Genomic DNA, 25,563 nt, shown 5'->3' with positions numbered 1-25,563 from the left:
GACGGTTCGGCAAAAAGTCTACGGAGAGGGGGTCAAAACTGACCTCGACTGACCGGCGCCTTATATGGGCTATATTACGAAAAAAAAATTCCTCCGACGACCCCCCTTGAAATTTTGTGAGGTGGTAGGAGAACACCTTGGGGTGTCACAAAAAACTCGGCATATCTGGGAAAACTTCGTAAAGGGGTCAAAACTGACCAGTTGTATTTCCCTATATAATCTTTGTATTTTATGGGAAAAACAGAGGGTCATTTCAACGCAGACTTTAGGGTACTTAAACTCAGTATATCTGACTATTTTTTTGCATACTCTTAGGTGAATGGCTTGACCTTTAGGGAAAACTGTCGGTTTGACTCAAAGCCCTCGACGAGGGCTAAAAAGTGACCGCGAGTGAAATTCTCTTTATATGAGCTCTATTACGAAAAAAAAATTCCTCCGACGACCCCCCTTGAAATTTTGTGAGGTGGTAGGAGAACACCTTGGGGTGTCACAAAAAACTCGGCATATCTGGGAAAACTTCGTAAAGGGGTCAAAACTGACCAGTTGTATTTCCCTATATAATCTTTGTATTTTATGGGAAAAACAGAGGGTCATTTCAACGCAGACTTTAGGATACTTGAGCTCAGTATATCTGGCTAATTTTTTGCATGCTCCTAGGTCAATGGCTTGACCTGTAGGGAAAACTGTCGGTTACACTCAAAGCCCTCGACGAGGGCTAAAAAGTGACCGCGAGTGAAATTCTCTTTATATGAGCTCTATTACGAAAAAAAATTTCCTCCGACGACCCCCCTTGATATTTTGTAAGGTGGTAGGAGAACGCCTTGGGGTGTCACAAAAAACTCGCCATGTCCGGGAAAAATCGGGAAATGGGTCAAAACTGACCAGTCGTATTTCCCTATATAATCTTTGTATTTTATGGGGAAAACAGAGGGTCATTTCAAAACGGATTTTATGGCACTTACCCTCATTACATCTGGCTCAGTTTTGGCATGCTTATAGGTAAATGGTTTGACCTGTAGGGAAAACTGTCGGTTACACTCAATGCCCTCGACGAGGGCTAAAAAGTGACCGCGAGTGAAATTCTCTTTATATGAGCTCTATTACGAAAAAAAATTTTCTCCGACGACCCCCCTTGAAATTTTGTGAGGTGGTAGGAGAACACCTTGGGGTGTCACAAAAAACTCGGCATATCTGGGAAAACTTCGTAAAGGGGTCAAAACTGACCAGTTGTATTTCCCTATATAATCTTTGTATTTTATGGGAAAAACAGAGGGTCATTTCAACGCAGACTTTAGGGTACTTAAGCTCAGTATATCTGGCTAATTTTTTGCATGCTCCTAGATCAATGGCTTGACCTTTAGGGAAAACTGTCGGTTACACTCAAAGCCCTCGACGAGGGCTAAAAAGTGACCGCGAGTGAAATTCTCTTTATATGAGCTCTATTACGAAAAAAAAATTCCTCCGACGACCCCCCTTGAAATTTTGTGAGGTGGTAGGAGAACACCTTGGGGTGTCACAAAAAACTCGGCATATCTGGGAAAACTTCGTAAAGGGGTCAAAACTGACCAGTTGTATTTCCCTATATAATCTTTGTATTTTATGGGAAAAACAGAGGGTCATTTCAACGCAGACTTTAGGGTACTTAAACTCAGTATATCTGACTAATTTTTTGCATACTCTTAGGTGAATGGCTTGACCTTTAGGGAAAACTGTCGGTTTGACTCAAAGCCCTCGACGAGGGCTAAAAAGTGACCGCGAGTGAAATTCTCTTTATATGAGCTCTATTACGAAAAAAAAATTCCTCCGACGACCCCCCTTGAAATTTTGTGAGGTGGTAGGAGAACACCTTGGGGTGTCACAAAAAACTCGGCATATCTGGGAAAACTTCGTAAAAGGGTCAAAACTGACCAGTTGTATTTCCCTATATAATCTTTGTATTTTATGGGAAAAACAGAGGGTCATTTCAACGCAGACTTTAGGGTACTTAAACTCAGTATATCTGACTAATTTTTTGCATACTCTTAGGTGAATGGCTTGACCTTTAGGGAAAACTGTCGGTTTGACTCAAAGCCCTCGACGAGGGCTAAAAAGTGACCGCGAGTGAAATTCTCTTTATATGAGCTCTATTACGAAAAAAAAATTCCTCCGACGACCCCCCTTGAAATTTTGTAAGGTGGTAGGAGAACACCTTGGGGTGTCACAAAAAACTCGGCATATCTGGGAAAACTTCGTAAAGGGGTCAAAACTGACCAGTTGTATTTCCCTATATAATCTTTGTATTTTATGGGAAAAACAGAGGGTCTTTTCAACGCAGACTTTAGGGTACTTAAGCTCAGTATATCTGACTAATTTTTTTGCATGCTCCTAGGTCAATGGATTGACCTTTAGGGAAAACTGTCGGTTACACTCAAAGCCCTCGACGAGGGCTAAAAAGTGACCGCGAGTTAAATTCTCTTTATATGAGCTCTATTACGAAAAAAAATTTCCTCCGACGACCCCCCTTGATATTTTGTGAGGTGGTAGAAGAACACCTAGGGGTGTCACAAAAAACTCGGCATATCTGGGAAAACTTCGTAAAGCGGTCAAAACTGACCAGTTGTATTTCCCTATATAAATTTATAATCTTTGTATTTTATGGGAAAAACAGAGGGTCATTTCAACGCAGACTTTAGGGTACTTAAGCTCAGTATATCTGGCTAATTTTTTGCATTCCCCTAGGTCAATGGCTTGACCTGTAGGGAAAACTGTCGGTTACACTCAAAGCCCTCGACGAGGGCTAAAAAGTGACCGCGAGTGAAATTCTCTTTATATGAGCTCTATTACGAAAAAAAATTTCCTCCGACGACCCCCCTTGATATTTTGTGAGGTGGTAGAAGAACACCTAGGGGTGTCACAAAAAACTCGGCATATCTGGGAAAACTTCGTAAAGCGGTCAAAACTGACCAGTTGTATTTCCCTATATCATCTTTGTATTTTATGGGGAAAACTGGGTAATTTCTACGCAAATTTTAGGGTACTTACTCTTTGTATAACTGGCTAATTTTTTGCATACACCTCTATAGAGAGAAGGGCCGTATGGAAAACCTGTTGGTCAGCATTAAAGCCCTCGAAGAGGACTAAAAATGACTGCGAGTGAAATTCTCATTATACGAAATTTGGTCAATTGGTCTATGAGCAGGGGAGGTAACTTTTTAATGTAACAATTTTTTAATATTTTGTATACTCTTTTTATGAAAAAGCAAAAATCATAAAGTATAGCATTGTTTTAAATGGATATTGTGTTATAAATTAAGTTTTGTATTGTATTGAAATTGTAAAATTAATTGCAAAAGTAATTTAATATAATATTTGATTGATAATTTTTATGAAAGCCCTTTCAGTTCTAATAACCTTGCGAGTAATAAGTTGCGAATATTCTATCAATTTATGGGTACTAAAAAAGTACCCCACTGTATAAATTTAGGCCCTAAGCATTTAACATAACAGCCAATCGCCTATTAATTAATCATTCAATTTCTCAACTTTTTTGAAAACCTAAGCGAAGCTAGGCAGTATGCCTAGTCTATATATATAAAGCAAAGTGGTCGGGTGCCCGATAGGGCACTTCCCGGCGCCGCAGGCGCGTCAAATTTGGCACGAAGGTGCCTTATGGCGATAGAACACGAGGGCCGGTGACGGTTCGGCAAAAAGTCTACAGAGAGGGGGTCAAAACTGACCTCGACTGACCGGCGCCTTATATGGGCTATATTACGAAAAAAAAATTCCTCCGACGACCCCCCTTGAAATTTTGTGAGGTGGTAGGAGAACACCTTGGGGTGTCACAAAAAACTCGCCATGTCCGGGAAAAATCGGGAAATGGGTCAAAACTGACCAGTCGTATTTCCCTATATAATCTTTGTATTTTATGGGGAAAACAGAGGGTCATTTCAAAACGGATTTTATGGCACTTACCCTCTTTACATCAGGCTCAGTTTTGGCATGCTTATAGGTAAATGGCTTGACCTTTAGGGAAAACTGTCGGTTACACTCAAAGCCCTCGACGAGGGCTAAAAAGTGACCGCGAGTGAAATTCACTTTATATGAGCTCTATTAAGAAAAAAAAATTCATCCGACGACCCCCCTTGAAATTTTGTGAGGTGGTAGGAGAACACATTGGGGTGTCACAAAAAACTCGGCATATCTGGGAAAACTTCGTAAAGGGGTCAAAACTGACCAGTTGTATTTCCCTATATAATCTTTGTATTTTATGGGAAAAACAGAGGGTCATTTCAACGCAGACTTTAGGGTACTTAAGCTCTTTATATCTGGCTAATTTTTTGCACGCTCCTAGGTCAATGGCTTGACATTTAGGGAAAACTGTCGGTTACACTCTAAGCCCTCGACGAGGGCTAAAAAGTGACCGCGAGTGAAATTCTCTTTATATGAGCTCTATTACGAAAAAAAATTTCCTCCGACGACCCCCCTTGATATTTTGTGAGGTGGTGGAAGAACACCTAGGGGTGTCACAAAAAACTCGGCATATCTGGGAAAACTTCGTAAAGCGGTCAAAACTGACCAGTTGTATTTCCCTATATAATCTTTGTATTTTATGGGAAAAACAGAGGGTCATTTCAACGCAGACTTTAGGGTACTTAAGCTCAGTATATCTGGCTAATTTTTTGCATGCTCCTAGATCAATGGCTTGACCTTTAGGGAAAACTGTCGGTTACACTCAAAGCCCTCGACGAGGGCTAAAAAGAGACCGCGAGTGAAATTCTCTTTATATGAGCTCTATTACGAAAAAAAATTTCCTCCGACGACCCCCCTTGATATTTTGTGAGGTGGTAGGAGAACGCCTTGGGGTGTCACAAAAAACTCGGCATATCTGGGAAAACTTTGTAAAGCGGTCAAAACTGACCAGTTGTATTTCCCTATATAATCTTTGTATTTTATGGGAAAAACAGAGGGTCATTTCAACGCAGACTTTAGGGTACTTAAGCTCAGTATATCTGGCTAATTTTTTGCATGCTCCTAGATCAATGGCTTGACCTTTAGGGAAAACTGTCGGTTACACTCAAAGCCCTCGACGAGGGCTAAAAAGTGACCGCGAGTGAAATTCTCTTTATATGAGCTCTATTACGAAAAAAAAATTCCTCCGACGACCCCCCTTGAAATTTTGTGAGGTGGTAGGAGAACACCTTGGGGTGTCACAAAAAACTCGGCATATCTGGGAAAACTTCGTAAAGGGGTCAAAACTGACCAGTTGTATTTCCCTATATAATCTTTGTATTTTATGGGAAAAACAGAGGGTCATTTCAACGCAGACTTTAGGGTACTTAAACTCAGTATATCTGACTAATTTTTTGCATACTCTTAGGTGAATGGCTTGACCTTTAGGGAAAACTGTCGGTTTGACTCAAAGCCCTCGACGAGGGCTAAAAAGTGACCGCGAGTGAAATTCTCTTTATATGAGCTCTATTACGAAAAAAAAATTCCTCCGACGACCCCCCTTGAAATTTTGTGAGGTGGTAGGAGAACACCTTGGGGTGTCACAAAAAACTCGGCATATCTGGGAAAACTTCGTAAAAGGGTCAAAACTGACCAGTTGTATTTCCCTATATAATCTTTGTATTTTATGGGAAAAACAGAGGGTCATTTCAACGCAGACTTTAGGGTACTTAAACTCAGTATATCTGACTAATTTTTTGCATACTCTTAGGTGAATGGCTTGACCTTTAGGGAAAACTGTCGGTTTGACTCAAAGCCCTCGACGAGGGCTAAAAAGTGACCGCGAGTGAAATTCTCTTTATATGAGCTCTATTACGAAAAAAAAATTCCTCCGACGACCCCCCTTGAAATTTTGTAAGGTGGTAGGAGAACACCTTGGGGTGTCACAAAAAACTCGGCATATCTGGGAAAACTTCGTAAAGGGGTCAAAACTGACCAGTTGTATTTCCCTATATAATCTTTGTATTTTATGGGAAAAACAGAGGGTCTTTTCAACGCAGACTTTAGGGTACTTAAGCTCAGTATATCTGACTAATTTTTTTGCATGCTCCTAGGTCAATGGATTGACCTTTAGGGAAAACTGTCGGTTACACTCAAAGCCCTCGACGAGGGCTAAAAAGTGACCGCGAGTTAAATTCTCTTTATATGAGCTCTATTACGAAAAAAAATTTCCTCCGACGACCCCCCTTGATATTTTGTGAGGTGGTAGAAGAACACCTAGGGGTGTCACAAAAAACTCGGCATATCTGGGAAAACTTCGTAAAGCGGTCAAAACTGACCAGTTGTATTTCCCTATATAAATTTATAATCTTTGTATTTTATGGGAAAAACAGAGGGTCATTTCAACGCAGACTTTAGGGTACTTAAGCTCAGTATATCTGGCTAATTTTTTGCATTCCCCTAGGTCAATGGCTTGACCTGTAGGGAAAACTGTCGGTTACACTCAAAGCCCTCGACGAGGGCTAAAAAGTGACCGCGAGTGAAATTCTCTTTATATGAGCTCTATTACGAAAAAAAATTTCCTCCGACGACCCCCCTTGATATTTTGTGAGGTGGTAGAAGAACACCTAGGGGTGTCACAAAAAACTCGGCATATCTGGGAAAACTTCGTAAAGCGGTCAAAACTGACCAGTTGTATTTCCCTATATCATCTTTGTATTTTATGGGGAAAACTGGGTAATTTCTACGCAAATTTTAGGGTACTTACTCTTTGTATAACTGGCTAATTTTTTGCATACACCTCTATAGAGAGAAGGGCCGTATGGAAAACCTGTTGGTCAGCATTAAAGCCCTCGAAGAGGACTAAAAATGACTGCGAGTGAAATTCTCATTATACGAAATTTGGTCAATTGGTCTATGAGCAGGGGAGGTAACTTTTTAATGTAACAATTTTTTAATATTTTGTATACTCTTTTTATGAAAAAGCAAAAATCATAAAGTATAGCATTGTTTTAAATGGATATTGTGTTATAAATTAAGTTTTGTATTGTATTGAAATTGTAAAATTAATTGCAAAAGTAATTTAATATAATATTTGATTGATAATTTTTATGAAAGCCCTTTCAGTTCTAATAACCTTGCGAGTAATAAGTTGCGAATATTCTATCAATTTATGGGTACTAAAAAAGTACCCCACTGTATAAATTTAGGCCCTAAGCATTTAACATAACAGCCAATCGCCTATTAATTAATCATTCAATTTCTCAACTTTTTTGAAAACCTAAGCGAAGCTAGGCAGTATGCCTAGTCTATATATATAAAGCAAAGTGGTCGGGTGCCCGATAGGGCACTTCCCGGCGCCGCAGGCGCGTCAAATTTGGCACGAAGGTGCCTTATGGCGATAGAACACGAGGGCCGGTGACGGTTCGGCAAAAAGTCTACAGAGAGGGGGTCAAAACTGACCTCGACTGACCGGCGCCTTATATGGGCTATATTACGAAAAAAAAATTCCTCCGACGACCCCCCTTGAAATTTTGTGAGGTGGTAGGAGAACACCTTGGGGTGTCACAAAAAACTCGCCATGTCCGGGAAAAATCGGGAAATGGGTCAAAACTGACCAGTCGTATTTCCCTATATAATCTTTGTATTTTATGGGGAAAACAGAGGGTCATTTCAAAACGGATTTTATGGCACTTACCCTCTTTACATCAGGCTCAGTTTTGGCATGCTTATAGGTAAATGGCTTGACCTTTAGGGAAAACTGTCGGTTACACTCAAAGCCCTCGACGAGGGCTAAAAAGTGACCGCGAGTGAAATTCACTTTATATGAGCTCTATTAAGAAAAAAAAATTCATCCGACGACCCCCCTTGAAATTTTGTGAGGTGGTAGGAGAACACATTGGGGTGTCACAAAAAACTCGGCATATCTGGGAAAACTTCGTAAAGGGGTCAAAACTGACCAGTTGTATTTCCCTATATAATCTTTGTATTTTATGGGAAAAACAGAGGGTCATTTCAACGCAGACTTTAGGGTACTTAAGCTCTTTATATCTGGCTAATTTTTTGCACGCTCCTAGGTCAATGGCTTGTCCTTTAGGGAAAACTGTCGGTTACACTCTAAGCCCTCGACGAGGGCTAAAAAGTGACCGCGAGTGAAATTCTCTTTATATGAGCTCTATTACGAAAAAAAATTTCCTCCGACGACCCCCCTTGATATTTTGTGAGGTGGTGGAAGAACACCTAGGGGTGTCACAAAAAACTCGGCATATCTGGGAAAACTTCGTAAAGCGGTCAAAACTGACCAGTTGTATTTCCCTATATAATCTTTGTATTTTATGGGAAAAACAGAGGGTCATTTCAACGCAGACTTTAGGGTACTTAAGCTCAGTATATCTGGCTAATTTTTTGCATGCTCCTAGATCAATGGCTTGACCTTTAGGGAAAACTGTCGGTTACACTCAAAGCCCTCGACGAGGGCTAAAAAGAGACCGCGAGTGAAATTCTCTTTATATGAGCTCTATTACGAAAAAAAATTTCCTCCGACGACCCCCCTTGATATTTTGTGAGGTGGTAGGAGAACGCCTTGGGGTGTCACAAAAAACTCGGCATATCTGGGAAAACTTTGTAAAGCGGTCAAAACTGACCAGTTGTATTTCCCTATATAATCTTTGTATTTTATGGGAAAAACAGAGGGTCATTTCAACGCAGACTTTAGGGTACTTAAGCTCAGTATATCTGGCTAATTTTTTGTATACACTACTATAGATGACTAGGCCGTATGGAAAAACTGTTGGTCAGACTCAAAGCCCTCGACGAGGGCTAAAAGATGATCTTGAGTGAAATTCTCCTTATATGAGATATATATATATACATAAATTGACGAACGATCCCCTGAATATTATGTGACGTCGTAGACCGACCCTGGAGGCTAACAAAAAAACTTTAATCCCGTCGGAAACAGCCATAATAGTTGTTAAATATGTTCATATACCGTAATTTCTTATATAAGCATAGCAACTGTTTGAAAAAAAAAACAAAGACATACGTCATACGTTCAGTTTTCAAGGGAGGTAACGTTTTTTAAATTATTATTTTTCAAATAATTGTATACTATTTTAAACAGAAACAGAAAATGACGAAGTATAGCATTTGTTTTAGTACAAAATTAAGTTGTTAATTTAGTTACGTATCCCAATAAAATAAATAAATAAATTTCAAAAGGCAATGTAATAAAAACTATGAGATGTACTGTTCATGGAAGCTGTGTAGTTCTAATTCCATTTTACTTATACATTGCGTACTTTCCGATATTTCTCTGAGAACGGTATTTAAATGACAAACTAAAACATTTTATTTCTAAAGTTAGCATTACTGTTTAAATTAAAGCACTCAACACCAAATCCATCGCTAAATAATTAAGTATTCAAATTCTCAAATGTTATTTAAAAACCTAAGCGAAGCTAGGCAGTATGCCTAGTCTATATATATAAAGCAAAGTTGTCGGGTGCCCGATAGGGCACTTCCCGGCGCCGCAGGCGCGTCAAATTTGGCACGATGGTGCCCTGGGGCGATAGAACACGAGGGCCGGTGACGGTTGGCCGAAAAGTCTACGGAGAGAGGGTCAAAACTGACCTCGACTGACCGGCGCCTTAAATGGGCTATATTATGAAAAAAAATTTCCTCCGACGACCCCCCTTGATATTTTGTGAGGCGGTAGAAGAACACCTAGGGGTGTCACAAAAAACTCGGCATATCTGGGAAAACTTCGTAAAGCGGTCAAAACTGACCAGTTGTATTTCCCGAAATAATCTTTGTATTTTATGGAAAAAACAGAGGGTCATTTCAACGCAGACTTTAGGGTACTTAAGCTCAGTATATCTGGCTAATTTTTTGCATGCTCCTAGGACAATGGCTTGACCTTTAGGGAAAACTGTCGGTTACACTCAAAGCCCTCGACGAGGGCTAAAAAGTGACCGCGAGTGAAATTCTCTTTATATGAGCTCTATTACGAAAAAAAATTTCCTCCGACGACCCCCCTTGATATTTTGTGAGGTGGTAGAAGAACACCTAGGGGTGTCACAAAAAACTCGGCATATCTTGGAAAACTTCGTAAAGCGGTCAAAACTGACCAGTTGTATTTCCCTATATAATCTTTGTATTTTATGGGAAAAACAGAGGGTCATTTCAACGCAGACTTTAGGGTACTTAAGCTCAGTATATCTGGCTAATTTTTTGCATGCTCCTAGGTCAATGGCTTGACCTTTAGGGAAAACTGTCGGTTACACTCAAAGCCCTCGACGAGGGCTAAAAAGTGACCGCGAGTGAAATTCTCTTTATATGAGCTCTATTACGAAAAAAAATTTCCTCCGACGACCCCCCTTGATATTTTGTGAGGTGGTAGAAGAACACCTAGGGGTGTCACAAAAAACTCGGCATATCTGGGAAAACTTCGTAAAGCGGTCAAAACTGACCAGTTGTATTTCCCTATATAATCTTTGTATTTTATGGGAAAAACAGAGGGTCATTTCAACGCAGACTTTAGGGTACTTAAGCTCAGTATATCTGGCTAATTTTTTGCATGCTCCTAGGTCAATGGTTTGACCTTTAGGGAAAACTGTCGGTTACACTCAAAGCCCTCGACGAGGGCTAAAACGTGACCGCGAGTGAAATTCTCTTTATATGAGCTCTATTACGAAAAAAATTTTCCTCCGACGACCCCCCTTGATATTTTGTGAGGTGGTAGGAAAACACCTTGGGGTGTCACAAAAAACTCGGCATATCTGGGAAAACTTCGTAAAGGGGTCAAAACTGACCAGTTGTATTTCCCTATATAATCTTTGTATTTTATGGGGAAAACTGGGTAATTTCTACGCAAATTTTAGGGTACTTACTCTTTGTTTAACTGGCTAATTTTTTGCATACACCTCTATAGATAGATGGGCCGTATGGAAAACCTGTTGGTCAGCATTAAAGCCCTCGAAGAGGGCTAAAAATGACTGCGAGTGAAATTCTCATTATACGAAATTTGGTCAATTGGTCTATGAGCAGGGGAGGTAACTTTTTAATGTAACAATTTTTTAATATTTTGTATACTCTTTTTAAGAAAAAACAAAAATCATAAAGTATAGCATTGTTTTAAATGGATATTGTGTTATAAATTAAGTTTTGTATTGTATTGTAATTGTAAAATTAATTGCAAAAGTAATTTAATATAATATTTGATTGATAATTTTTATGAAAGCCCTTTCAGTTCTAATAACCTTGCGAGTAATAAGTTGCGAATATTCTATCAATTTATGGGTACTAAAAAAGTACCCCACTGTATAAATTTAGACATTTAATATAACAGCCAATCGCCTATTAATTAATCATTCAATTTCTCAACTTTTTTGAAAACCTAAGCGAAGCTAGGCAGTATGCCTAGTCTATATATATAAAGCAAAGTGGTCGGGTGCCCGATAAGGCACTTCCCGGCGCCGCAGGCGCGTCAAATTTGGCACGAAGGTGCCTTATGGCGATAGAACACGAGGGCCGGTGACGGTTCGGCAATAAGTCTACGGAGAGGGGGTCAAAACTGACCTCGACTGACCGGCGCCTTTATATGGGCTATATTACGAAAAAAAAATTCCTCCGACGACCCCCCTTGAAATTTTGTGAGGTGGTAGGAGAACACCTTGGGGTGTCACAAAAAACTCGGCATATCTGGGAAAACTTCGTAAAGGGGTCAAAACTGACCAGTTGTATTTCCCTATATAATCTTTGTATTTTATGGGAAAAACAGAGGGTCATTTCAACGCAGACTTTAGGGTACTTAAGCTCAGTATATCTGGCTAATTTTTTGCATGCTCCTAGGTCAATGGTTTGACCTTTAGGGAAAACTGTCGGTTACACTCAAAGCCCTCGACGAGGGCTAAAAAGTGACCGCGAGTGAAATTCTCTTTATATGAGCTCTATTACGAAAAAAAAAATTCCTCCGACGACCCCCCTTGAAATTTTGTGAGGTGGTAGGAAAACACCTTGGGGTGTCACAAAAAACTCGGCATATCTGGGAAAACTTCGTAAAGGGGTCAAAACTGACCAGTTGTATTTCCCTATATAATCTTTGTATTTTATGGGAAAAACAGAGGGTCATTTCAAAGCAGACTTTAGGATACTTAAGCTCAGTATATCTGGCTAATTTTTTGCATGCTCCTAGATCAATGGCTTGAACTTTAGGGAAAACTGTCGGTTACACTCAAAGCCCTCGACGAGGGCTAAAAAGTGACCGCGAGTGAAATTCTCTTTATATGAGCTCTATTACGAAAAACAAATTCCTACGACGACCCCCCTTGATATTTTGTGAGGTGGTAGGAGAACGCCTTGGGGTGTCACAAAAAACTCGCCATGTCCGGGAAAAATCGGGAAATGGGTCAAAACTGACCAGTCGTATTTCCCTATATAATCTTTGTATTTTATGGGGAAAACAGAGGGTCATTTCAAAACGGATTTTATGGCACTTACCCTCTTTACATCTGGCTCAGTTTTGGCATGCTTATAGGTAAATGGCTTGACCTTTAGGGAAAACTGTCGGTTACACTCAAAGCCCTCGACGAGGGCTAAAAAGTGACCGCGAGTGAAATTCTCTTTATATGAGCTCTTTTACGAAAACAAAAATCCTCCGACGACCCCCCTTGAAATTTTGTGAGGTGGTAGGAGAACACCTTGGGGTGTCACAAAAAACTCGGCATATCTGGGAAAACTTCGTAAAGGGGTCAAAACTGACCAGTTGTATTTCCCTATATAATCTTTGTATTTTATGGGAAAAACAGAGGGTCATTTCAACGCAGACTTTATGGTACTTAAGCTCTTTATATCTGGCTAATGTTTTGCACGCTTTTAGGTCAATGGCTTGACCTTTAGGGAAAACTGTCGGTTACACTCAAAGCCCTCGACGAGGGCTAAAAAGTGACCGCGAGTGAAATTCTCTTTATATGAGCTCTATTACGAAAAAAAAATTCCTCCGACGACCCCCCTTGAAATTTTGTAAGGTGGTAGGAGAACACCTTGGGGTGTCACAAAAAACTCGGCATATCACGGAAAACTTCGTAAAGGGGTCAAAACTGACCAGTTGTATTTCCCTATATAATCTTTGTATTTTATGGGAAAAACAGAGGGTCATTTCAACGCAGAATTTAGGGTACTTAAGCTCAGTATATCTGGCTAATTTTTTGCATGCTCCTAGGTCAATGGTTTGACCTTTAGGGAAAACTGTCGGTTACACTCAAAGCCCTCGACGAGGGCTAAAAAGTGACCGCGAGTGAAATTCTCTTTATAAGAGCTCTATTACGAAAAAAAAATTCCTCCGACGACCCCCCTTGAAATTTTGTGAGGTGGTAGGAGAACACCTTGGGGTGTCACAAAAAACTCGGCATATCTGGGAAAACTTCGTAAAGGGGTCAAAACTGACCAGTTGTATTTCCCTATATAATCTTTGTATTTTATGGGAAAAACAGAGGGTCATTTCAACGCAGACTTTAGGGTACTTAAGCTCAGTATATCTGGCTAATTTTTTGCATGCTCCTAGGTCAATGGTTTGACCTTTAGGGAAAACTGTCGGTTACACTCAAAGCCCTCGACGAGGGCTAAAAAGTGACCGCGAGTGAAATTCTCTTTATATGAGCTCTATTACGAAAAAAAAAATTCCTCCGACGACCCCCCTTGAAATTTTGTGAGGTGGTAGGAAAACACCTTGGGGTGTCACAAAAAACTCGGCATATCTGGGAAAACTTCGTAAAGGGGTCAAAACTGACCAGTTGTATTTCCCTATATAATCTTTGTATTTTATGGGAAAAACAGAGGGTCATTTCAAAGCAGACTTTAGGATACTTAAGCTCAGTATATCTGGCTAATTTTTTGCATGCTCCTAGATCAATGGCTTGAACTTTAGGGAAAACTGTCGGTTACACTCAAAGCCCTCGACGAGGGCTAAAAAGTGACCGCGAGTGAAATTCTCTTTATATGAGCTCTATTACGAAAAACAAATTCCTACGACGACCCCCCTTGATATTTTGTGAGGTGGTAGGAGAACGCCTTGGGGTGTCACAAAAAACTCGCCATGTCCGGGAAAAATCGGGAAATGGGTCAAACCTGACCAGTCGTATTTCCCTATATAATCTTTGTATTTTATGGGGAAAACAGAGGGTCATTTCAAAACGGATTTTATGGCACTTACCCTCTTTACATCTGGCTCAGTTTTGGCATGCTTATAGGTAAATGGCTTGACCTTTAGGGAAAACTGTCGGTTACACTCAAAGCCCTCGACGAGGGCTAAAAAGTGACCGCGAGTGAAATTCTCTTTATATGAGCTCTATTACGAAAACAAAAATCCTCCGACGACCCCCCTTGAAATTTTGTGAGGTGGTAGGAGAACACCTTGGGGTGTCACAAAAAACTCGGCATATCTGGGAAAACTTCGTAAAGGGGTCAAAACTGACCAGTTGTATTTCCCTATATAATCTTTGTATTTTATGGGAAAAACAGAGGGTCATTTCAACGCAGACTTTATGGTACTTAAGCTCTTTATATCTGGCTAATGTTTTGCACGCTTTTAGGTCAATGGCTTGACCTTTAGGGAAAACTGTCGGTTACACTCAAAGCCCTCGACGAGGGCTAAAAAGTGACCGCGAGTGAAATTCTCTTTATATGAGCTCTATTACGAAAACAAAAATCCTCCGACGACCCCCCTTGAAATTTTGTGAGGTGGTAGGAGAACACCTTGGGGTGTCACAAAAAACTCGGCATATCACGGAAAACTTCGTAAAGGGGTCAAAACTGACCAGTTGTATTTCCCTATATAATCTTTGTATTTTATGGGAAAAACAGAGGGTCTTTTCAACGCAGACTTTAGGGTACTTAAGCTCAGTATATCTGACTAATTTTTTTGCATGCTCCTAGGTCATTGGATTGACCTTTAGGGAAAACTGTCGGTTACACTCAAAGCCCTCGACGAGGGCTAAAAAGTGACCGCGAGTGAAATTCTCTCTATATGAGCTCTATTACGAAAAAAAATTTCCTCCCACGACCCCCCTTGATATTTTGTGAGGTGGTAGAAGAACACCTAGGGGTGTCACAAAAAACTCAGCATATCTGGGAAAACTTCGTAAAGCGGTCAAAACTGACCAGTTGTATTTCGCTATATAATCTTTGTATTTTATGGGGAAAACAGGGAATTTTCAACACAATTTTTAGGTTACTTAACCTCTGTACATCATGCTAATGTTTTGCATACACTTCTATAGATGACTAGGCCCTATGGAAAAACTGTTGGTCAGACTCAAACCCCTTGACCAGGGCTAAAAGATGACCGCGAGTGAAATTCGCCTTATATGAGATGTATATAAATAAATTGACGAACGATCCCCTTAATATTATTTGAGGTCGTAAACCGACCCTGGAGGATAACAAAAAAACTTTATTTCCGTCGGAAAAAAGCCATTGTAGTCGTTAAATATGTTCATATATCGTATTTTCTTATATAAGAATAGCAACTGTTTGTTTAAAAAAAGAAAACAAAGACATACGTCACTCGGTCTATTTTCAAGGGAGGTAACCTATTAAAATAATTATTTTTCAAATAATTGTATACTATTTTAAACAGAAACAGAAAATGACAAAGTATAGCATTTGCTTTAGTATAAAATTAAGTTACCAATTAAGCTGCGTATCATAATTAAATTAAAAAAAAATAATTTTAAAAGTCAATGTAATAGAAATTATTGAATATACTGTTCATGGAAGCTCTGTAGTTCTATTTACATTTTAGTCATAAATTGCATCCTTTCAAATAACTTCCCTAACAACGGATAATAAGCAACAATCAACAACATCTTCTCTAAAATTAGCATTACTGTTTAAATTTAAGCACTCCATACCTCAACCATCACTAAATAATTAGTATTCAAATTATCAACAAATGCTTTTGAAAACCTAAGCGAAGCTAGGCAGTATGCCTAGTATTATATAATCTTGTTTAAATTTCTGCTGTGTTTTAACTACAATTTATAATGCTGTTTTATATTTCCTTATTCAAGTCTTTGAGGATCTGAAGAACCTTCTACGTAAACAATCTCAAGTCGAGTCCTACACAGAGTGGGTGGACGGGTTGGTCGACAAATACGTCCTACAGGTAAATGTGACGAAATCGGAGTCTTTCAACTATTGTGGCATAGCAATGTTGGGGGATCTGATATAGAAGATGTATGGATATAGGTGTATTTTGAGGGTGCTCATTTGTATGGTTGTAAGACAGAGTGAAGGTTTTTATGATAATTTGGGGCTATCTTTGTACAGGCTATTTTGCTGAGAGGCCTTTATCCAGCGGATAACTCGGACGTCTGATATATATATATATATATATATATATATATATATATATATATATATATATATATATATATATATATATATATATATATATATATATATATATATATATATATATATATATATATATAAACCGGTAAAAAAATCGGCATTCTATAGAATACCTAGGCAATTAATTCCATCGATATTTGTTGCCCTTTTAATACTTTTATCATACCTCATCTCTCTGCATGGCTAATGCCCAAATTTGCGTTAGCTTTGTCGCTGGAGTTGCCGAAAGAAAACCAGAGTTAGTAATCCTATGTCTAAAGGGACTCTACTCCAGTTTGATTTCGCAGTTTTCTATCCTGATGTGTTGACTTATTTTACATATAACTGTCTATATAAAACATTAAAGTTATTTTGCTCACTATCCCTAGTTCGAAGAGACGTTAACCAGCAAGCTACAGCACAAGGCAGGACGTTTTCTCCTACAGTGGACCATGTTTGGTGCTCTGGTCATGAAGGAGCTCACGTTAAACAACGCTCTCAGCTTTTGTAAGTAGTCTGTATGGAGCGTTTCCGGTTTCGGTTTTGGGTCGAAAATCGGATTTCTCGATCCAACTGGAAGTGATTGGAGCATTAGGGGAGGATTATAGGGCTGGTAAGTAGGTCACCAACCGATTCTACGGCTCAATAGTCGGCTCAATAAAACCTGCATGGGCCATAGAAGTGATTGTTGACCTATTTACCAGCCCTATTAAAGAGCTTAGTCTCTTTTTTTTCTCTCTTAAAATACGTTTTATTCATTAATGTGCAAGTTTAATAAACATAATTAGTCCCCATAGTTCATTTTTAGATTTTAATTACGTATAGCCAAATAAAATAATTCAAATTACATGTTAGGAATTGTTACCATATTACAATAATAAATGTACCTTCTTATTCTTCGACTGGAGAGCACAGGCCATTCTCAACATTTTTCTATGCTTTTAATGTTCTGTGTTTCCTTTTCATAACAACTGTTAATGTTTCCTGTAATCTTCATATTTTTTTTTCAAATTCTTTACGCCCGGTGTTGTTTTTTTTTTTATTTTTAATTTTTTTTTTTGTCTCCATTTTTTCGGTCTCCAACTTTTTTGGCATCCTTCTTGGATTCCACGACTGACTAGTCCTTGAATACAATATGTAGCCTGTTTCCTCAACGTATGTCTTAACTATCCCAACTTTCTTTACCAAATGTCTTGCCCTACTGGGATTTGTCTTGTTCATTTCTATTTTGCTGTGTTGAGTACTTTGTCTAACCTAGTCAATAGATAGACAACTGTTGTGAGTGATCTAAGATAAAAGTTAACACAAAACAATATAATTGTATCCTCAGCCTTCTTACACCTCATCAAGATGACTTTAGACGAGTACATCCTTCTGGTCATGGAAACACAAACAGACAAACAAAGAGACGCACAGCTGCAGAAAAACCTACAGCGGCATATGAAAAACGCAGGTAGGGTAGATGAAGTAGAGTTCATTTGTTTCTTCACTTCGGCATGTGAAGGGATGGTGTATTCAGCAATATGCCTGGTCGAAAATATTTTCCCAAACCTGAGTACGCTGGGTGGACGTCCTGCAGACTTAAGTGAGAATCGAACCCGAGACTTTCGGGCTAGCAATCGAGCGCTCTACCCAGAGGCGTAGCGAGGTGGGGGGCGGGAGGGGGGTACATATGTCCCCTTCGCCGACCTTAGGGGGCGCCAAAATGGGTTGGATAAACAAAATAAAAACTCATTGTAGCTGCAGTTTTGAATTATAAATATAAAAAAAAAATATACGGGGGGTTTGCAAGTGGAAAGTTTAGGGGGGGGGGGGGTGCACATTGAAAGTTTGAGGGAGGGTGCAAATGGAAAGTTTGAGGAAGGTGCAAATTGAAAATTGAAAAGTTGTTCCCGGGGAAGGCACCACATTGAAAGTTTGTCCCCCGGCGGCTGGAAGGGTCGCTACGCCTCTGGCTCTACCACTTCACCACATAATATTGATGTCAGGTGAAATTATAAAAAAAGTTATATTAATCTTTCAAACATGAGCAGATAAGTTAGAGTTTCCTTGATGTCGGAATATGAAGGGATAGTGTAGCCAGCGCTATGCCTAGCTGACTTAACTTTCTCTAACGTGAGTCAGGTGCCCATTAGAGCTGGGTTAACTCATTAATAATAATAACACTCCACTTGTGTCTTATTTAAAAGTGTGATGCTTCGGTGATAACCAGCATAGACTACATTGTATTTGAAAGCACATAACCATATCCTAAAACTTCCTTGCCTTAATATTAACCTTAAGAGGTTAAGGGGTCATCCATAAATGCCATCAGGCTTTATTTTTACTATTTTTACCTCCACCCATCCGCTCCGTCACACATCGTCACAAAAAGCCAGACCCACCCCGTTAAATGACGTCACACCTCAGCCTACAACCCCCTCAAAATTGCAATTGAATTTTTCTTAAAACATCGAAAATTTTCCGAAATCTTGACAGAACTCTGTCAACATGGAGTATTTTAATCAATTCCTATTACACTTTATTAAAACAGTTTTCTAAAACGCGAAATAACGGCTAAAACTCGTTTTCTAACATTGCTTTTTTATAATGCAAAAGTGTGACGTCACACCATCTGAACACCCCCCCCTCACTACACACCGTCACAAAATTACGGACCCCTCTCCCCCTTACCCCCTTACGTGTGTGACGTCATTTATGGACGAACCCTGAACTTAACCCTGGCCTGTATCATAGCCCTCATTCAAAACAATAAGTAAAAAATAGAATAAATTAAATTAAAAAATAAATAAAAACATGGATCTTACTAAAAATGGATTGTGGGAATGTGGTATAGGGCTTTACTAATGTGATCACCTTTACTTTACACAGTTTATTTGAAATAACTTGTTAAGTGGTATAGTTTTTAGCTAAAGTCTACTGTCCATGTTTTTGTTCGTATTTGTTAAAGATATTTATTCTCTGTATAATCTAATAATTTGTTTTAATTGAATTAACTTTTATTGTGTCTAGAAGAGATCAAAATGAGTGCTAAAGTTAGATCCCAAGCCAACCGGCTGCAGACGTCACCGAAAACTAGGAAGAGAAAAGAAACGGAACACGAAAGCGAAGGTGAAGTTTCCGCTTTGTTGTAACACAAATAAAAGAAGCATATGCCTACTAATTAGCTTTTATGCGCATTAACACTAAAAAAATAAAACAAACTTTAGTTTTCTTAAGTAAAAGCATTGGCCTCTAAAATGTGTAAAAGATTTCTTAAGTGACGAATGCTTTTAAACAGAAAAACATTGTTTTATTTTCAAATTTTCGGTGATTTTAAAAGTTTATTATTTTACAACTATATTTTATTTAAAACTTAGACAGAGGAACTGAACATCATGTTTTCATAGACAATGAAAAATAAAACTAGATAAAAGACAACACAACACTACAAAGATATATAGCATAAACGTTTATAATAAGTTGATACAACGCAATGTTCCAAAAGAGTTAGGACTATTTAATATTAATTACTGAACTTATTAGTTGCGTCCCATTTACAATACTCAAAAGTAACAAAGGGAAAGAACTGCATTTTTCATTCAATATGAGTACATTGCAATTTAGTGTTAACAAGAAAAGATAGACTATCATTAATTTTTATAATATTAATTTTTATAATATTAATTATACATCTTGTAATTCTAACTGGAAATAACTTTTTAAATTTTTATTTGTAAATATTTAAATTATATTTTATTCAAGTTAACATAAAGAACAACCATATTTGTAAACATTATTTTTTAAAGAAAAAAGGAAATTTACGGTCTATCAATAATTGGCAAAAGAATTCAGTTTTTACTTTCGAGAAAGTCTTGTAATCGTGCAAAAAAAAAAAAATCGCTGATACGGACAAAACATAATTTTGCAATCTTGTCCATATGTCTGTGTGTCTGTGTGTGTGTGTGTGTGTGTGTAAAAACGATAACTTGAGTACCCTTACAGCTAGATTGATGAAATTTCATATATAAGTATTTTATCAAAATCGTAGATCCGTATCAACTTTTGAGCGATTTCCGATAACCTGAAGTGGTACTTTTTTCACTTTGAATTTTTCAAAAGCCTATAACTTGAGTACTATTTCAGATAGATAAATGAAATCTCACACGTAAGTAAAAGATCTAATCCTCTACCTCTAAATTTTGAGCAATTTCCGTTGACCGGAAGTAGTAATTTACGCTATTTCCGATTTCTCAAAAAACGCATGTAAATTTATAAAGTACTAATAATATTTCGCACTATTATGCACATTTTGTTTTGGCGTTCGCTTGGTGCGCAATTCTTTTTCTATGAGATTCTATTCTATTTTAAAAAGTTTAAGTATTTAAAATGGATTAAAAGTCATAACTATATCCCGAGTTCCCATCCCCTGTTGTTTTATATAAGAATATTCGAGAAATTTTAGGGGAGATCACTCCCGGTTTATTATCATGAAATGATTCTATGGTCGTTTTTGTTTCTGGCCAAGGGTAGCTACAATGTCAACTTTTGATAACGCAGCTGAGAATGGAGCAGTGTAAACTAAGCAGACAACAGAAACCAAGTTGTACACACTATATTAGTCTGGTTCTTAGGCTTTTTTTGTTTTTTCCACTTAATTACTATATATACAATTGACGCTCGTGTCTTTGAAAATGTAAAACTACCGAAAAATATTAGTATTACTAATTTAAATGTTTAAAATAAAGTAAAAAAAAACTGTGGGGGGGGGGGGGGGGGGAGGACTGCTATAGATATAGATGTTTGAAAGGGAATAATGTTTGATTTGATGTGTGTGTCTCATTGTAATCAACATAACATTCCGGTTGCTTAAAATATTTATGATTTTTTTTCTTTAATCCCAAATTTATTTCAGCTCTACTTGAAAGCCCAAACCCCCTAAGCCCACCACGCCGATGGAAAAAAATCCCTTAAATCATCATTTAATTACACATTTGCATTTTCAGTTGTTGTGTTTTTAAAAATAAAATTGTAATTAGACGTTTTGTATTATATCTATGTTTTAGTAAACCATCTTATATTGTAAATCTGTATCAGTCCTCACAAGCTGATGATGAAAACTGTAATACTAAAACGAACATGCAAAGCAAAATTATGCTCTAAATTAATTATCTGAGGCAAAAAATAAATGAGCTTTTATCTCACTTACATCATCTGTCTCTTGTCGCTCTCGTCTTGTAAGTACGTCACTTCCATCTCGTTTTCATGATTTTCCTGCTAGTATTTTTCAAATCAAATATAAATACTTTCGCTATTAAGTTATTTTAAATCGTACACAATGATAATTCAGACTAAAAGATGTAACCTAGTCTAAAGAAAATATAGCCTGTGTTAAACTGGGATTTTTTTTTTCAACACGTGTACAGTTTGTTATTATTTATTCGAATTACTATCAGTACTTAATTTGATTCTATTTTTAGTAATAAAAAAATAATAATAATATTTTACTTGTTATATTGTTGGAATTTTCGGCATTTTAAACTCTTGAAGCATGTCCTAGAAATATTAATAGCCGTCTTGTTTTTAGTTATCAATTGGAATTATGTTCACAACAATTAATTTAGTTCGAAAAATTATATCTCGTTAGTGATTTCATTTCAAGTTAGCAGATACATTGATCTCCAAAGACATCGCAAAAATATCTAATTTGAAATCAAATTATATATATATATATATTAAATTAGTAATTAAAATTAATTTAAATATGATGAAATTTAATAACGAAGAGGGAGATAACATATACTACTAATGTTCGCGGGCCGTTTGGACATAGCCATTCCACCCTTGGTCTTGGTTGACAGAAAATATGCATACTTTAATTTAAATTATTCCACTTTTTTTATTTACAGGTTTTAATTATATTTTTGTTTTATTTTGTCTACAGATGAAACTGAAACAAACTTGACTCCAGAAGAAACGTTCCAGAACTTCAGCTCGTCGTCCACTGCTCACCACCAACCGATCGGCAACTGCCCATCATTTTTACGTTCTCTGCGGCTAAATTTAACCCAGAGAGACAACTCCGACAACGATATCAACACTACAGTTCCTTCCCTTTGCAGCGACTCTATGCGGGCGCCATCATTAAACCCCTCACCTCTCACCCCTATCAAACACCTACCTTCTTACGACCGCTCCACCTACCTCACTCCTTACTTCAACTCCTACACTGATTACGTCACCCACGCCAGCACCTACCCCTCCGCAAGGCAAGTCCAAACACTCGCTGATCACGCCACATCACAGACATTCCACCCTTTAACCTTTACCCCCACCGTTAACCCTTCACCATCAACAGTCCCGCCATACTGGACCGAATCCCGCCCTCACCACAGTGACCCTTACTCTCACCTCGCCTACAATTATCATCAGCCATCCCATGATTCCTACAAAAAACAATCTCTACTCCGCGGAGCAGTCTACCAGGAAAACATAACTCTCCCCGCATCTGACGGTTTCCCCAGGACAAACACAACCGCGGACGGATTCCCAAGATCCAACAGTTTTCTGGAGAACCTGGCGCTTCCGGCGTCATCTTTCGATTCTTCCAGAACGGCGATGTACTACCCCAGACCAGGGGACAATTTCCAAGGTTTGTATGTAGTGTTTCTTTCGAGCACCTCTCCGTGCGACCTACCCCCCCCCCCACCTCCCATTCCTTTTCACCATGTGCACATCCATCGCCCACTCCGTTGCAAGACATAGAAAAGTATATATAGGCAAAGTTTTTTTTTCAATACAATCCTTCGGAGGGGGGGGGGGGGGGGAGGGAACGGACTGAGTCCCCCCGAAGAGTTTAACACCCACCTCCCCCGAACGAAATGACATTTATATAGAAGATATATACTTTTGACAGTGCCCCCCCCCCCCCACGGAAATTTTAGTTTTGCCTCCACCCCAAAAATTTCATGTGTCCCCCCCCCCCCCCCCCGGATTAAAAAGTCTGGAAGAAACACTGTAGGTAGGCCTATAGTAAATATAGCAAGTGTATACTCAAACAAGTTTCTGCTTCCCCTTTTTGAAAGTTTCAGTTGCCCCCCCTCTTCATCGGAATTTTCAGTTGCTCCCCCCCCCCCACCATTACCATTTGGTGCCATTATCCTGTACTCCAAATGGGGCGCGGGACATTACTTTCTCCCAGCCCTTCAGACATTAACGCACCTTTCTTTTCGGACGCATTCAATTCTGGGTGGTTCTCTTCAGATGGACCCATGTAAATCCCCAATGTAATGTCCTAATTGATTATTTTTGGTCTCACCTTTCTATCAAAATCAAAACTGTTTACATATGTTACAATAAAGGTGTCGGGGTTTTTGTTTTTTTTAAATTTCGGATTTTTTTAAGATGTCAAAAAAAATGTTTAAAAATTCTGATATTCTCACAGTTGGATCGACTCTGCCAGTTGGTTCCTATGGCAACAGTTTTATGGAAATCACGCCACCTAGCGGTCAGTACCACAGGCAGGACGGTTTGTTCTACCAGGAAGAAATGTTTGCCTCAAACTTGGCTGCAACTTCAGGGCTTGGTGGCTTCACAAAGACATTCCTGCCTGCAGGCTACAGGTAGCCAGGGCTACCAGACACAACCCTGCCTATAGGCAAAGACATTTCCTGCCTGCAAGCTACAGGTAGCCAGGGCTAACACAGGTACTCCTGCATGATAGCTACAGGGTAGCCAGGGCTGACAAAGACATCCCTGCCTGCAGACTACAGGTAGCCAGGGATGGCAAAGACATTCCTGCTTGCAGGCTACAGGTAGCCAGGGCTAACAAAAACATTCCTGCCTACAAGCTAAAGGTAGCTGGGACTAACAAAGACATTCCTGCCTCCAGGCTACAGGTAGCCAGGGTAACACAGGTACTCTGCATGAAGGCTACATATAGCCAAGTCTTACAAAGACATTCCTGCCTGCAGGCTACAGGTAGCAGGAATAACATAGGTACTCCTGCACAAAGGCTAAAGGTAGCCAGACTCACAAATACATTCCTGTCTAAAGGCTACAGGTAGCAGGAATAACATAGGTACTCCTGCATGAAAGCTAGAGGTAGCCAGACTCCCAAAGACATTCCAACTTGCAGGAGTAGAAAAATGAGGTCAACAAAGACCTTTGAACTAACAAGCAAAAGATATCTATGGTTCTATAATGACCTTTTAGACCTTAGGGGTCATCCATAAATGACGTCACGCTTTTTTTGACGATTTTTACCTCCCCCCCCCCCCCTCCCCTCCGTCACACGTCGTCACAAAAAGCCAGACCCCCCCCCCCCCTAAAATGACGTCACACCTCAACCTACAACCCCCCTCAAAATTGCAGTTGAATTTTTTTAAAACATCGATATTTTTCCAAAATCTTGTCTAAACTATTACAATTTATTAAAACAGTTATCTAAAACGCGAAATAACGTCTAAAATTCGTTTTCTAACATTCCTTTTTTGTAATGCAAAAATGTGACGTCACAACATCTGAACCCCCCCCCCCCTCCCCCTCATCACACATCGTCACAAAATTACGGACCCCCTCCCCCCTACGTGTGTGACGTCATTTATGGATGACCCCTTAAAAATGCAAGAGTGTATCAAAAAGACAACATGAGATGCAGTTCAATAACTTGATTTAATAAGGACCTTTCTACAACAGAAACCTAGAGTTCAAAAACACCTACTACGCAGACAACAGAGGGTTTACAAAGTACTACCTACAATATAAAAAAACATGATTCACAAAGACCTTCAGTCAACAGGTACCTAGGGTTCACAAAGACCTATGATGCAATCGACAGAAAATCAGGGTTTACAAAGACCTTCCTGCATCAGAGATTCAGGGTTGACAAAGACCTTCTTTCAAAAGATAACCAGGGTTTACAAAGACCTTCCTAACTGTAGGTATCAAGTAATCAGGATTTTCAGGGGCAGACTACTAATTACCAGGGTTCATCAAAACTACAAGCAACACACCACTTTAATTTCATCAAGATTTAAGTGATCTAGTTTGATCAAGTTTGATCAGCTACACAGTGGGATCAAGACTAAAGTGATATAGTTTTATCACTGTAAAAGTGATTGTGTCTTATCAGGGTTAAAATGACCCACTTAAATCAAGGTTTAATTGACCCACTTAAATCAAGGTTTAAGTGACCCACTTAAATCAAGGTTTAAGTGATCCACTTAAATCAATGTTTAAGTGGCAATTTTTCATAAAGGATAAAGT

The 25,563-nt window shown here is 38.9% G+C and overlaps 1 protein-coding gene across 1 annotated transcript; it reads left to right on the top strand.

Annotated features, from left to right (window-relative positions):
* Positions 1 to 15,264: 15,264 nt before the first annotated feature.
* On the top strand, positions 15,265 to 23,925 carry LOC131952339 (DNA-binding protein RFX6-like). The gene is made up of 7 exons (XM_059314954.1): positions 15,265 to 15,274; positions 15,996 to 16,090; positions 16,707 to 16,824; positions 17,648 to 17,770; positions 19,330 to 19,428; positions 22,241 to 22,948; positions 23,741 to 23,925. The coding sequence occupies exons 1-7, from the start codon at positions 15,265 to 15,267 to the stop codon at positions 23,920 to 23,922; spliced, it is 1,335 nt and encodes a 444-aa protein (XP_059170937.1). The 3' UTR covers positions 23,923 to 23,925.
* The last annotated feature ends 1,638 nt before the right edge of the window (positions 23,926 to 25,563 follow it).

This window comes from Physella acuta, unplaced genomic scaffold (genome assembly GCF_028476545.2).
Source record: "Physella acuta isolate Inbredline_101_S28 unplaced genomic scaffold, ASM2847654v3 ptg000867l, whole genome shotgun sequence".
NCBI lineage: Eukaryota > Metazoa > Mollusca > Gastropoda > Physidae > Physella > Physella acuta.
Note: the sequence above shows the minus strand (reverse complement) of the source record. Positions and strands in the feature narration are given on the sequence as shown.

What these genes read in the sequence shown, in the direction of transcription:
- LOC131952339 (XM_059314954.1), top strand. An exon ending in AACGGAACACGAAAGCGAAG is followed by an intron (nt 19,429 to 22,240) that starts GTGAAGTTTCCG and finishes TTTTGTCTACAG; the next exon opens with ATGAAACTGAAACAAACTTG. An exon ending in ACCAGGGGACAATTTCCAAG is followed by an intron (nt 22,949 to 23,740) that starts GTTTGTATGTAG and finishes ATATTCTCACAG; the next exon opens with TTGGATCGACTCTGCCAGTT.